This window comes from Schistocerca serialis, chromosome 3, assembly GCF_023864345.2.
Source record: "Schistocerca serialis cubense isolate TAMUIC-IGC-003099 chromosome 3, iqSchSeri2.2, whole genome shotgun sequence".
Taxonomy (NCBI): Eukaryota; Metazoa; Arthropoda; class Insecta; order Orthoptera; family Acrididae; genus Schistocerca; species Schistocerca serialis.
In genome coordinates, this window is record NC_064640.1 from 1014331066 (window position 1) to 1014345197 (window position 14132).

A 14132-nucleotide genomic window follows, 5' to 3' on the forward strand; every position below is an offset into this window, starting at 1 on the left:
CACTGACAGAAGAGCATTACACACGACTTAGCAGCCGAAAACTAGAAGTCGTGGACGAGAGCCCATGACTGCGCCTAGTGGATGGCTCCCTGTAGGCGCCGCTCAGCAACACCAGTACTGGTGGAGCAGTACAAAATGCAGAAGTCATCTGCATACAGAGAGGGTGAGAAGGACAGCCCTATAGCTGCTGCTAAACCGTTAATGGCCACTAAAAATAGTGATACACTTAATACAGTGCCCTGCGGGACCCCATTCTCCTGGATATGGGGGGAACTACTGAAGGCACCAACTTGGACATGGAAAGTACGGAGCAACAGGACATTCTGGATAAAAATCTGGAGTGGGTCTCAGAGACCCCACCCGTATTTAGACAGTGGTTCTAGGTTTATGTCCATCTGAGGGTGGTTATAGTTTACCAAGAACTTCATCACTACTATCTAATCCTTACTTAATGAAAATTTATTAATTATAAGACATTACATGATCAGGCCAATGTTCTCCTTATTGTTCAACACATTCCCAGGTAGTAGGTAATGTATCCTCAGCGGAGTTCACTTACTGAGTTTAGTGGCTATGTTAGGTCATTAATACATATACGAAACAAGAACAGCCACAGAATACTACCCTACGAGACTACACAGTTGAGAAACTTGTATGCTTTTACTGTTAGGACCTTCCCTTTATTCTTATAATGATACATGTGATGATCAAGACAGTGAACACTGTGGTGTCACCGCCAGACACCACACTTGCTAGGTGGTAGTTTTAAATCAGCCGCGGTCCATTAGTACATGTCGGACCCGCGTGTCGTCACTGTCAGTGATCGCAGATCGAGCGCCACCACAAGGCAGGTCTCGAGATACAGACTAGCACTCCCCCCAGTTTTACGGACGACTTTGCTAGCGACTACACAGACGAAGACTTGCTCATTTGCAGAGCAGCTAGTTAGAATAGCCTTCAGCTAAGTCCATGGCTACGACCTAGCAAGGCGCCATTAGCATTACATTGCATTTATCTAGAGAGAGTCTCACTTGTATCATCAAGAACGCTGTATACAAATGATGGATTAAAGTTAAGTATTCCAGCAGCTACGTACTTTTCTTTATAGCATTCATTACGTATCCTGTTTCAGACCTCACGCCACCCTTCGTGAGTTAGCGCGTGCATCTTGGCCGTCTCTTTCTATTAGTGTATGTAGTGTTGGCAAGTCTGCCGACACTACACATAATTGGCGACGAGTCTCAAAAGAGGATTTAGCGTTCGTATTGTCCTAATTTACTTGTCATGGCTTCGCCACAATCTCCAGATGTACTGTCCGAATTTTATCGCTTGCAGAATCAGCAGACACAGGCGTTATTGGATGCCCTTGGACAGCTCGTCCAGGGTCAACGTGCAATGCAAACCGATGCAGCAGCCGCCGCTTCACCGCTACCGCAGCCACAACATGCTGTTGCACCCCCATTTCAACCGTATGATGCGGCGATGGAAACATGGACGGAGTGGTCACGCCAATTTGGATTTCATCTCGCCGCCTACAGAATTCAAGGTAACGAGTGGCAGCCTCACTTATTGTCGTGTGTAGGGGTGCAAACGTTCTGTGTGATAGTGAAATTATTTCCCCGAAGCGACGTAGCAACTCTGTCCTACGAAGAAATTTTGTCTGCTTTAGATGACTATTTCAAGGAAACAGTTAATGTAGTTGCAAAAAGGTATATGTTCTTTCGCACAAAACGTATGGCCGGTCAAACTAATCGGGAGTGGGTTGCAACTTTGCAAGGCCTTACAAGGGATTGTGCTTTTGAGTGTGAATGTGGACTCCCTTATTCAGATACTATGGTCCGTGATGCAATTGCACAGAACGTTTCTGATGTTCGTATACGGGAGCAAATTTTGAAACTAGTCAATCCCTCCCTTCAACAAGTGATAGACATATTGGATAGGCAAGACACACTTGACTTTGCTCAGGAATCATTTGCAACATCGCCAGCTGTGTGTCACATTAACCGGCCCGCCGGGCGAGCTGCACGGAACTGTAAACAGCCCTCGCGCACGTCCGCGCAGCTACGTGTGCCGCGCCAGCACGCAAATGCAGTGAAATCACGCCCGCGGTGTGCAACTAGACATTCGCGTGACAACTGCCCGTAACGCCAAGCTATTTGCTTTTTCTGTAATAAGAAAGGACATGTTCAAAGTGTTTGCCAGAAAAAGCTCAGATCAGACACTCACAACCATTCCAGGCCCTTTGCTTCACACCGGAATCGAACCCAGGATACTCAGGCTCGTGAACCTTTGCCCATGGACATTCATGTAGTTAATTCCACTCCGCCCAGTGCCACTCTTTCTAACAGTGACTGTGTTCGTCCCACAAAAAGTGTGCGTCGACGTCGCCGGAAATCACGTCGATTAGCAAGTGATTCTGTGCCAGTGTCTGTTCACGTTGCACGAGACAGTCGCTCTTGTCCTCAGCAGGACAATAAACTTTTTGTAGACTTGGACATTAATGGCAACGTGATCCCATTCCAGCTCGATACCGGAGCTGCGGTTTCTCTGATCAATAAAGACACGTACAACCAACTGGGCACTCCTCTGTTGCGTGCCGCAAATGTTCAGCTAACTACATATTCAGGTCACACGATCCCTGTGTTAGGACAGTGCAGCCTTCTTTCAACATACAAGGGACAAACAAAACTTGTGTCTTTTTACGTCCTTCGTTCTTCTTCTGCAGTGAACTTGTTTGGTTTAGATTTATTTCAGTTGTTTAACTTATCAATAGTCAATCAGGTCCTATCAGTGAACCAGACTGTGCCTTCCGCCAGTGTTTCTCGTCTATGTGAAGAATTTGCAGACATTTTTGCACCGGGCCTTGGTTGCGCTAAGAACTATAAAGCACATTTGGAACTGAAAGTAAACGCGCAACCAAAATTTTTCAGAGCGCGCAATGTTCCCCACGCATTGCGTAATGAGGTCACAAGAACATTACACAATTTAGAATCACAAGGTGTGATTGAACGTGTGCAAGCTTCTCTCTGGGCATCACCGTTAGTGATTTTGCCAAAACCTTCCGGAAAACTGTGACTTTGTGTGGACTTCAAGGCCACAGTGAATCCACAACTAGTGATTGCCACTTTTCCTTTACCCCGCCCGGAAGATCTTTTTGACAAACTGTGCCCGGGTACATATTTTTCTAAGTTGGACCTAGCCGATGCGTACTTGCAAATACCGGTGGACGAAGAATCCCAGCGCGTCTTGGTGGTTAACACGCATCTTGGTTTGTACCGATTCAAAAGACTGCCATTCGGGTGTGCATCCACCTCTGCATTGTTTCAGCAATATTTACAAACTGTTTGTGTGTCGGTTCCTAGTGCAGCGAACTATCTGGACGATATTGTGATCCCCGGCAAGACAGCAGATGAACATTTAGCAAATCTTAGAACATTATTTCAGGTTTTGCAACAAAATGGTCTTCGCTTGCGGAAGCACAAATGTGTGTTTTTTGCTCGTGACTTGCCATATCTGGGACATGTAATCAATGCCCAAGGCATACATCCCAGTCCAGAGCACCTCCGTGCCATACAAGACTTGCCTTCGCCGCAGAATTTGAAGCAGCTACAGAGTGTGTTGGGAAAAATTAACTATTATCATAACTTTCTCCCGCATGCCTCTTCCATTTCAGCTCTGCTTCATCACTTGCGCCGTAAAGGTGTTCCGTTCGTCTGGACGACGGAATGCGAACGCGCTTTTCGCCAGTTGAAATCGGCGTTGCTTTCAAATACTTGCCTTACGCCATTCGATCCCCAGAAACCCCTTTTGTTGATGGTAGATGCATCGGATTTCGGGATCGGTGCTGTGCTTGCACACAAAGATGGATCGCATGATCGCCCTATTGCCTTTGTGTCAAAATTGCTCTCGTCTGCGCAAAGAAATTATTCACAAATCGAGAAAGAAGCTTTGGCTCTCGTGTTTGGTGTTACTAAGTTCCATGATTTCTTGTATGGTTGTCACTTTACCATCATCACAGACCACAAACCTTTGACATCGCTTTTTCATCCAAACAAGCCTGTACCTCTGCGTAAAGTGCAGAAATTCATTCGCTGGTCTATTTTCCTCTCGCAGTACCGCTACGATATCTTGTATCGGTCCACGGCTAAGCACGGAAATGCCCATGCATTGTCCCGTTCGCCTGTTGCTGAGGACAGAGCATTCGATTCCTCCGAACTTGCTTGCATGTTCATTGATGCGGAAACCGATGACGTGGTCGAATCGTTTCCGATTGATTTTCGTCGTGTAGCTACAGCCACAGCTGCTGACCCTGTCCTTGCTACCATTTTGTGTTTTGTTGCTACGCAATGGCCCTTGTCAAAGTCACGGATAGAGGATCCATTGGTTCGCGGATTTTTTTGCTCACAAGGAGAGACTCTTTGTACCACGTGGTGTTTTGTTGTTGCGTTCTGATAATGATCAGTCCAGAGTCGTGGTCCCATGTTCGTTACAGTCCTCTGTTTTACGGCTTCTTCACCAAGGACATTGGGGTATCGTGCGAACGAAACAACTTGCTCGTCAGCACTGTACTTGGTTCGGAATCGATGCTGCTATTACGAATATGTGCTCTTCTTGCATGGCGTGTGCCGAACAACAATCCGCACCGCCGCGGAAATTCTTTGCATGGCCCAAAGCCACTTCCCCTTGGCGACGCTTGCACATAGATTTTGCTGGTCCATTCTGGAATGCTCGATGGTTGGTTGTGGTCGATTCTTTCAGTAATTTTCCTTTTGTTGTCCGGATGTCTTCCACAACGTCAACTGCCACCATCCAAGCGTTGTCTGCTATGTTTTGCATTGAAGGTCTTCCACAGACTATTGTTTCCGACAATGGCCCACAATTCATGTCCGCAGAATTTGTCATTCTGCAAGGCCAATGGTATTCAACATCTGACGACCGCGCCGTTTTCGCCTCAGTCAAATGGTGCCGCTGAACGATTGGTCCGGACATTCAAGTCACAGATGTTGAAGTTAAAAGAGTCGCATTCTCGGGAGGACACATTGTTGCTCTTTTTGTCTTCGTATCGCTCTCAGCCCCGAGATGGTCGCTCGCCGGCTGAGTTGCTCCACGGTCGTCCCCATCGAACCTTGATGTCTTTGCTGCATCCACCGCATCAGGTTCCTGTGCAGCGGCAGACTCCTGCTTTTGCTCCAGGCGACGTTGTATTCTATCGCAACTATCGAGGTTCACGGCGTTGGCTCGCAGGCCGCATTCTTCGCTGCCTCGGCCGTGCGATGTATTTGGTTTTGGGGGCCTCTGGTGAGGTGCGTCAGCATCTCAATCAGCTGCGCCTCTGTCGTCGCCTGGGTTCTGCCGCTCCCCGTCTGCTTTCAGCGACGGTGCCGACCGGTCAGCGCCCTGGGGACCCATCTACTGTCTCGCCTCATCCCCAGGTGTTACCGACACTGCCTTCCATTTTGCCCCATGGCGACGCGTCGCCGCCGCCGCCGCCGCTTGGTCTCCCGCCGGCGCCGACCCGCAGTGGACGCTTCGCTGCAACCGCCAAGCGCCTCCCTGGGTCACGCGCCGCCGATCGCTTCCCGTGACCAGCTATCCTCTGCCATGGAACTCTTGCCCGCTCCGGACCACATGGCGTCTTCGCGCGTCGGGTACCCCGACGCAATGGAGGTCGACCCTTCGGCCCCTCCTGTCTCTTTACGGGTGCATACACCGCATGTTGACGTGCACCCTGGACTAGGTTTTCAGGCGTTTCCTAGCTCCCCTCGGACTGAATGGCCGGGTGCGGGTGGCACAGCCTCGTCTGTTGTTAGGCTCCCCACCTCATCGCATACGTCAACATTGGGTCCTCCCCATGGCAGGCGGAAGCCTTATAACACGACCGTTCGCCGATTTGCGGGGGAGGAATGTGGTGTCACCACCAGACACCACACTTGCTAGGTGGTAGTTTTAAATCGGACGCGGTCCATTAGTACATGTCGGATCCGCGTGTCGCCACTGTCAGTGATCGCAGACCGAGCGCCACCACAAGGCAGGTCTCGAGATACGGACTAGCACTCCCCCCAGTTGTACGGACGACTTTGCTAGCGACTACACGGACGAAGACTCGCTCATCTGCAGAGCAGCTAGTTAGAATAGCCTTCAGCTAAGTCCATGGCTACGATCTAGCAAGGTGCCATTAGCATTACATTGCATTTATCTAGAGAGAGTCTCACTTGTATCATCAAGAACGCTGTATACAAATGATGGATTAAAGTTAAGTATTCCAGCAGCTACGTACTTTTCTTTATAGCATTCATTACGTATCCTGTTTCAGACCTCACGCCACCCTGCGTGAGTTAGCGCGTGCATCTTGGCCGCCTCTTTCTATTAGTGTACGTAGTGTTGGCAAGTCTGCCGACACTACAAAAACAATGTAAGTGACAGTTCAGTAAGCAACAAGCTGAATACCTACATGCTACATCTTATGAAGGAGCCCTTCTGTTTACCAAGTCAACAGACCCCTCCCAATATGTGAATTCTAACTGGCTAAAGTACAAGCCATAGCAACTAGCACAACAGGATGGCTTAGCAATGTTATATATGCTCCACCAACCATTAAACATTAAATGGCTGACAAGATAAATGACAAATAAAATACGAGTCCTGTTTGCTTTTGCGTAGGCCATGTTTCTATGGCATACGTGGGAATTTTACAAATTACAGGGTGGAGTGGTAAATTGCTTTTTTAGAATTCACATTTTGGTGACACTGTTGGCTGAATAGGGGGAGGGTGGACATGGTTTATAGTGACTGACGGGAGGTTTGTATTCAATTGTTGTTCAGTTGTGTTCTCTCCACAGGATTCTTCATAATGAATTGAATTTTCACTCGTATAAAATGTGCACGATCCAGCAATTGTCTGTAAGGGATTATGTAACACGACGAACATCTTGTGAAGACGTGCTTGCAACCATACCCCATGACGCAAATGTGTTCTCTTCTTATGAGGCATATTTTCACCTCAGTGGGTGTGTAAACAAACAGAATATGCAGTACTGGAGTAACAGAAACCCCAGGCAAATTCACCAGGGATCCCTCCACTGCACACGTTTTCTGGAAGGCTTATCTCTCTGATGGGGGATCTCAACTGGGCCGCACAATCACGGACTGAGCCCTGTGCAATTTTTTTCTTTGGGTTTACCTGAAGTCAAAGGCTGAAATTGAAAGAATACCAGAAGACATGCTTGAAAGAGTGCATGAGAATTTCAGAAAACACAACTGGTGCAGTGTGTGGATTGTGAAGGCAGACATTTGCCAGATATACTGTTTAAACCATGTAATTAGAAACTTCCATTATTGTCCAATATGGGGAAAATAAAAATAAGTTTATAAGTGTTCATTTTTTTAATTTCATTCCCAAATCTGTAATGTACCGTGTTCCACCCTGTATACTGAACTGATGATATGTAAATGCTTGAAAACTCACAGTTTGTTCTTATTTGTTACAAGAAATGAATTTTTATCATGAAATATAGGCATTTTATACAAATCAACAGTTTAGGTCTTAAAAACAGGTTACATTTACTGTTAACTTTGGGATATAAATTGCAAATAAGAAATAATTTAAGTCAACTTACCGGAAAAACATCGTAATGTATATTGTTGCTCGACACACACTGATCATACTGTAAAGAAAAGAAAATGGCAGTTAATGGAATAATCAAAATGAGTATTTATAAAGCAAAGCACTGGAGGAAAAAGTTTATTGTTGTTATACTAGCAGCAAATTAAATAAGAAATTTAGACAATGATGATGATGATGTGTGTTTCCATGTCTATCAGTGATTAGGAGCACAAGATAAGTCAGAAAAATTGTGATAAATAAAATAATTTTTACAAACTTAAACCGCATTAAGTTCTAAAAGAAATGTGGTAACAAGAAAAGCTTATCCGTTGGCCCACAGACTTAGATATTCACTTAAAAAATGTTTCAATTGACCAATACCTTTGACAAAGATGATTTTGCACTGATAGAATTACAGAAATACAAATGAATCTCTGGCAGAATACGCACCCCATTTAGGAGGAGGATACTTTAAAGCTTTAACTATATATAGATGATCATGGCCTTGCTTTGTGGGATAAAATGTTCATGTCTCATTAAAGTTTTCGCTTAAGGACACAACATTAATGCCAATATCTAGCACAGGACTTACAAAAACTTCATTGTGCTATCAAAACAAATGCCGGATGATATTCCATGCACGCAGCACACCGTCAAATGTCACACCATATGACTTTCACAAGTTTTTAAAACTGAAGGAGCACCCAGATGGAATGACTTCTGCAGACGGCAAAATGTAAAAGAGGCAACTGTGAAGTAGTTGAGAAAGTGGCAGAATATATGAACAATTTTGGTATATAAAAACTTGGAGTCAAGGTTACAAAATACACTAACATTATTGCTGATAGTGTGAAAAAAAATACTAAAGGTCAGTATTGAACACAAAGTAAATACAGAAATACTGTACAGTCCCATTTAAATATTTCTAACCTTTTGTAAATTTCTTTCTTTCAAATTCCCACTAATCAGAAACACAGATATCTGAATTTACTGTGTCATCTGAACAAGACACAGCCACGACAAAAGCACCAAAGGCGCAAAGATACAAGCTGGTGCCTGCCATTGAGACTCGCTATTTGCACGAGTTCCACCATCACCATGGGCAGCACTGAGGATGAAGATATCGACTTCGCCTCAGCCAATTGCAAGTTAAGTACAATCCGCCAATGACCGGACAACGGACAGAAACCTACTCGGAAGATAGAAGAGCAGTTCTCACCCACTTGGTTATAGATCATCATCCGGTGCTAGCTTGGACATGGAACGTTGTTTAGTGAACTCTTAGAAGTGAACAGACAGTTGTTGTAAACTGCATTTGCTATGTACCATAAAGTTTGCCTACGATTATTTGCACTTAGCCATTCAGGGCCTGTTTGTGTTATATTACATGCAGTGTTGCAGACTTAATCATTCAACTAGTCACAAAGATAAGTAAACCTTTTTAACTCATTTTTGTGACTTTGTTACTAATTTGTTGGAGTGTTGTAATAGCTTTGTTCTCCTACCCTGTTACCTGACACTGCACATAGCTGTATAGTAGTGGTAGGGAGAAATTGTCTTAGTGGTGCACTGCACCAGAAGACGTTTCACAGACTCGGCCTACCGCAACATCAGTGGCAACTTGGCCTCCACAGCAGTAGCGATGAGGGCTTTAGAAAACTGGCAATGAGGGTTCACAAAAGAATTTCAGTCATACAGTGACATCAATATGGAGTCCATAAATTATATTGGCAGATTGAGACAAGCAGTTGTGACACCTTGTGCTTCTAGTAACTGCCTTAAGCAAGTTTTATGAGCAAAGTTTGTGGTCTGCTACATACTACAATGTCAGCAACACAGTGAGCTATAGACAGTCATGATGCCGACAGTAACATGTCATCAACTGTCTAATGGTGACAACAAAAGCAAGTTGGGCAATAGCAGGGTAATTATCAGATTGTTATTTATCAGCTTTGGCTTTTTGTTTTGGCCATGAATTTGTTTCCAAATAGTCCTTTTCCTTTGACTGCTTATGATAATTCAGCATGAATGGGACTGTGTGTCGATGCATTGTACCTGCACTCAATAAATTCCTGTTTGGTATCTGTTACAGACTCAGTAATGCAGAATGTTGCTCCACTGCACTCACTGGATTATGTTCAGCAACTGCTACTTACACTGGGAGCCAAGTTACAGTCTCTGCATGACTTACAGCTCTCTGATATTCTCCTTTCTAGACAATTCATAGATGCTACTCAGGGAGAACAATTGCTCAAAAAATTTCACAATCTCTGAAAAGGATGTGTGTGTTCAAAGAAGTAATATGTTTTTGGAAGGGCTCTCAGGATTATTAAAGTAGTTGACAGACACTGTTTTCCTGTAACGTATCCTCCGGAGTACACTGGGTGCCTCTGTTGCTTACTATTAATAATGTACCACTTATATATCTGCATGCTAGTTTCATCCTAAGTGCCCTACACACCAGTCAGCTACGTAAACAGTGCCTAGAGCTATGGCCAACTCTGTTGCATGCTCATTATTCAACAGAAGAGGAAAATTTCAAAGAATAGATTTTATTTGTCTAAAGTGTCTGGAATTGGCCTGGTGACAAACTCCACATTCACCTTTTGATTTGAATAAAGTGACCCACGATTTGAACACCACTTACAGATTAAAGAGACACTCCGTCTCTGAGCTGGAAGGTCATCATCAGCATCAGTGTTTATGGGTGTAAAATGTTGCACCAGCAGTGTTTCATCTGTCACACCATTTTCTTCACAGCTTTTGCAATCTAAATTAGAAATCTTAATCTCTTCTCATGTTACACTGTTTTCTACTGTGAATAGACCGCAACGATCCTCTCAGCATAAACAGATTCTCTACAGTCCCTACTGCAACTAAATAGACTGAGAACCTGCCAACAACAATTATTAAAGTCATCCAGGAACCAAGTCACCTAAGTAAAAGTAGTATCCTTTACCCAGGTTCTTGTTACATTTTCAACTACATAACTGAGGACGTTATTAAGCTAATTATCTAAATTAACCTACTATAACTGAAATCAAGAAACAATAATAAACATAGATTCCACTGAGTAACAATAAAACAGAAAGAAAACATCATAAGTGTAACACAGCAGCACAGAATCAACTAAGTGAACTATATACACCATTCAATGTAACTGAAAGTCACTTTTTCGAAACCCTGTAATTATCTCCCACTGAGATGGAGGCGTTTGAAATTCAGCTCTTAATTTGCCTACACGCTTCCTCTGTAATGGTGAAAAAGTGTGGCACCATGTGACATCACGCTTATGTTTGGAGGTGCTTTGAACCCTGTGATGTGTGAGATGGGTTAACAATGTCACATTGGTACCAAATTTCGTGAAAATTCTGCTCGAGGCCACGTCGACGTATCAGACAGCGGGAAAGTCATTAAACCCCTCTTTCCCATATTTCACAATTTCTCTTGAGGCCTCTGTGATGGAGCTCACAACTGTAACACTCAGTGTTGAAACCACACAGTTTCCTTACAGGTCGCCGATATAAACATTTCACACACACTGTCGTTCAGAATCAATACAAAAAGGCCTCAGAGGTTGACATAAAGGGTATCAGTGAAACCACCCCTTCCCTTAGGGTATCGATTCCCACACATTCCACAGTGAGATAAGCAATAGGGTGATATCCTTGGCAACCTTTAACACTGCTGACATACCCTGGATGATACAACCCTCACCTAAAGACATTGTGGGCCTGCAACACTACTGAATGTGATCGGCCCCCTTGGAAGTCTAGCATGACGACAAAATTTTTGCTCTGGTGTATAGAGTGGAAGCACTAGGGACCGTTCAAAATGATTTCACGAAATTTGAATTTGATCCAAAGCAGCAAAGGGTTTTTATGCTTTTTTAACCCTCCTGTTCCAAGCCCTCTTGTGACATGATCAAAGAGGAGTGTGATACTGATACATGCAAGAATAAAATGGCAAAGGGTCACTCTAGGATCCCCCAGTATGGCAACACCCTCAGTGCTACCTGTGCACCTTTATTGGCCACTTTAAAATGTCCCTATATAGAAGAGCCATTCACTGATTCCTATGCACTGGCATGGCAGGCATCCCTTTTGACACCATCAGATTTTGCATGCAACCAGCAGGCACTAGTTTAGCAATGTATTGGGGCTCAGCTAAGATGTGTTGAAATGATTTCCTATCACACTGCCACCTGGGAATCAGTGACTGACTCTCTCAGTACACGGCCGTTTTCTAAGATCAATAAAGGTGCATTGGTGGCACCAAGGCTGTTGCCGAACAGGGCTGGTGGGGGTGGGGATCTCAGAGGGACGCTTTGCTGTTTCATTAACATACGTGGCAACGGGTAATGTTACACATGTACCCTCCACCCCATGAGTATGTCAAAAGAGAGCGCATAGTGGGGGGTGTCAGCAGTGTCAAATGTTGTCAAGAATGTCATCCTATTGCTCATCGCACAGTGGACTGTCATTTTTGACTGCAAAATGTGTGGGTATCAAGTCCCTAAAGAAAGTGGTGGTTTCATTGACACACTCTATGCCACCCCCTGAGAACTTTTCATGTCAACTGTGAGCAGCAGTCTATCTGAAATGTCTTCTTCGGCCACACAAAATCATGTGATTTCAACATTGGGCATTGCAGTTCTGACCTCCATCACAGGGGGATCAAGAGAGAGGGTGAAATGTGGGTAAAAGGGAGGGGAGTGTGATGTCCTTCCCATTGACACCCACAACTGCTACTGGAAATGAGCAGAATTATCATGAAATTTGGTGCCATTGTGGCATCATTAACTCACCTTACACCTCACATCAAATTCTGGGCTCCAGTTTTCTTTCGCACGTGTCGACACTTTTCTGTTCAAAGCAATGCCATACCTAATGGTGATGAAAGGTGCCACACTGTTGCACCATTATAAAGGAAGGTCGTAGGCACCTTTGAGCCAAATTTCAATCTTCTTCACAATGAGAGAACATTAAAAAAGATTTCGAAAAAGTGACCGTTTAATTGCATTGTGCAGTGTGTGCAAGTTTTTGATGTGTTTTCCACTGTGGAAAAGTCATGAAAACTGTTGTATTCTGAGGGTTGTCAGAGATTATTCTGGGTACCTGCACCAATTTAACACAATATATATTTGGGGTTGGGTGAAAGCTTACTAGTTTGACAGTCTTTCTGTTGTGCTTATCTGTGACTCAGCATCTTCGCAATATGGTGAGTAGCCATCTATCCTTGTCATAATATTGTCATTATTCCATCCCAGATATTCAACAGTGCAGTTATTGCAATAGAGTAATGTATATGACATGGCTTGTTTCACAGGTGGTCTGGCCTCTGATGAGATAGGATACACCTGTGACAGGACTGGGGTAGGAAGTGCTGGGTGGGTGTATTTGGTAAGTCTTACATCTGCGTCTTCCACAAGGATATGATCCCTGCAACAAGGGGTTGTGAGTGGGAATGGCATAGCAATGAACAAGGATGTTGTGTAGGTAATGGAACACCCTTAAACCCACCTACCACCAAACAATACCTGCATTTTGACAGTGATGAGAACTCCTCCTTTGCCCAGTACGCAGGAGGTCTCATTAGGGTCTTCCTGATCAACCAGTATCACCTGGACTGGAAAACTGAACCATATCCTTCACCAAGACTATCATCATGCCCTGAAATTAGGGCATCCTACACAAGATTCTTCCCACCCCTCCTGAAGTGGTGTTCCATTGCCCATCCAACCTACACAACATACTAGTCCACCCCTATACCACTCTTCCTCCCAATGCTTGGTTGCAGGGATCATATACCCGTGGAAGACACAGATGTAAGTCCTGCCCAATCCACCCACCCAGAACTTCTTACTCCAGTCCTATCGCAGGCTTATCCTACCCCCATCAGAGGATATCCACCTGCGAAATCAGCCGTGTCATACACCAACTCTGCTGCAATCACTGCACGGTTTTTTTATGTCGATGTGGCAACCAAAATGAACAGCCACCACCAAACTGTGGACACAGCAAAACAGACTACTTAGTGGCACAGCATGCAGCTAAGCACAACATGCTTGATTTCAATGGCTGCTTCACAACCCAGACCATCTGGATTCCTCTCTCTACCACTAGTTTTTCTGAAGTACACAAATGGGAGTTATCCTGCAACACATCCTTTACTCCTGGAACAATCCTGGCCTCAATTTCCATTAACTGACTGACCCCACACCCTCCAGACAACAGCATCCCCTTCCTCTGTCCTATTACCCCCTCGTAATTCACTTATCTATGTCACCTTCATCGTGTGCTGCTTTCCATCAGCTCTGGCACCCATGCTACACGTGCCTAGCCCATGCACCTGTCACCTCTCCCTCCTACATTCTGAGTGAGCAAAATTGCTGCCTCCCTCCAAGCCTCCAGCTACTCATGCCACCCAACCCCTCTTGCTGCCTCTCTCTCCCTCTACCCATCCACCCTAGTCCAATGCCAAACCGCATTCTTGGCACTGTGCACCCAGTCAGCACTGGGGATACAGG

At 44.8% G+C, this 14132-nt stretch overlaps 1 protein-coding gene across 7 annotated transcripts in view; it reads right to left on the reverse strand.

The window, feature by feature from the left end:
* Positions 1-14132, reverse strand: part of LOC126471475 (protein Malvolio) — a 393678-nt gene that overhangs the window by 75462 nt on the left and 304084 nt on the right. For all 7 annotated transcript variants that reach the window (XM_050099674.1, XM_050099678.1, XM_050099676.1 and 4 more), the window contains one exon: positions 7617-7664. In XM_050099674.1, the coding sequence (XP_049955631.1) occupies positions 7617-7664 (48 nt within the window). The remainder of the gene's footprint in view (positions 1-7616; positions 7665-14132) is intronic.